Source organism: Eimeria mitis, genomic scaffold (genome assembly GCF_000499745.2).
Source record: "Eimeria mitis Houghton genomic scaffold, Emh_scaff134, whole genome shotgun sequence".
In the NCBI taxonomy this organism is placed as follows: Eukaryota; Apicomplexa; class Conoidasida; order Eucoccidiorida; family Eimeriidae; genus Eimeria; species Eimeria mitis.
Window position 1 is genome coordinate 4,714 of NW_013568835.1, and position 712 is coordinate 5,425.

The 712-nt window shown below is 56.9% G+C and overlaps 1 protein-coding gene across 1 annotated transcript in view; it reads right to left on the reverse strand.

The window, feature by feature from the left end:
• Nucleotides 1-712, reverse strand: part of EMH_0094010 (uncharacterized protein) — a gene marked incomplete at both ends in the record, with an annotated part of 9,181 nt that overhangs the window by 4,055 nt on the left and 4,414 nt on the right. Inside the window, one exon of the mRNA XM_013494928.1 lies at nucleotides 306-702. Within this exon, the coding sequence (XP_013350382.1) occupies nucleotides 306-702 (397 nt within the window). The remainder of the gene's footprint in view (nucleotides 1-305; nucleotides 703-712) is intronic.

The following is a 712-nucleotide window of genomic DNA, read 5'->3' on the forward strand; positions in this document are numbered from 1 at the left end:
CAGCAGGTAGAGCAGCAAAACTGCAGCAAACAGTCTTCAAGGGGCCCCACAAGTCAGCCTGATGGCAGCAGCAGCAGCAGCAGCAACAGCAGCAGCAGCAGCAGCAGCAACAGCAGCAAATGTTTCAACTGTATTCGCTTTCTGAGAGGCAGCAAACATCTGCTGCTACGGCAGCAGCAGATGCAGCAGCAACAGCAGCAGCAGCAACAGCAACAACAGTAGCAGTAGCAGTAGAAGCAGCATCAACTGCAGCAGCAACAGCAGCAGCAGCAGCAACAGCAGCAGCAGCAGCAGCAGCAGGTTACCTGTGTCTTTGTTGCCTCCTTAAAGGTAAACGCCACCAGCCGATATGTCTCCTTCAGGCCCCACACATCCCTGCTGCTGCTGCTGCTGCTGCTGCTGTTGCTGCTGCTGTTGCTGCTGCTGTTGCTGCTGCTGTTGCTGCTGCTGTTGCTGCCGTTGTTACTGCTCATCTGTTCTACTGAATCCCTCTGCTGCTCCGCCCATCGATAGTCTTGCTGCTGCTGTTGCTCGTGCTGCTGCTGCTGCTGTTGCTGTTGCTGCTGCTGCTGCAGTGTTGCGGGTCGCTCAGCAGCAGCAGCAGCAGCAGCAGCAACGAAGCGGTGCTGCAGCGAGAGAAGTGCTGCAGCTGCCTCAGCAGCAGAAGCAGCAATCCGCCTTTTCTCTTCTGCAGTGCTGCTGCTGCAGCTGC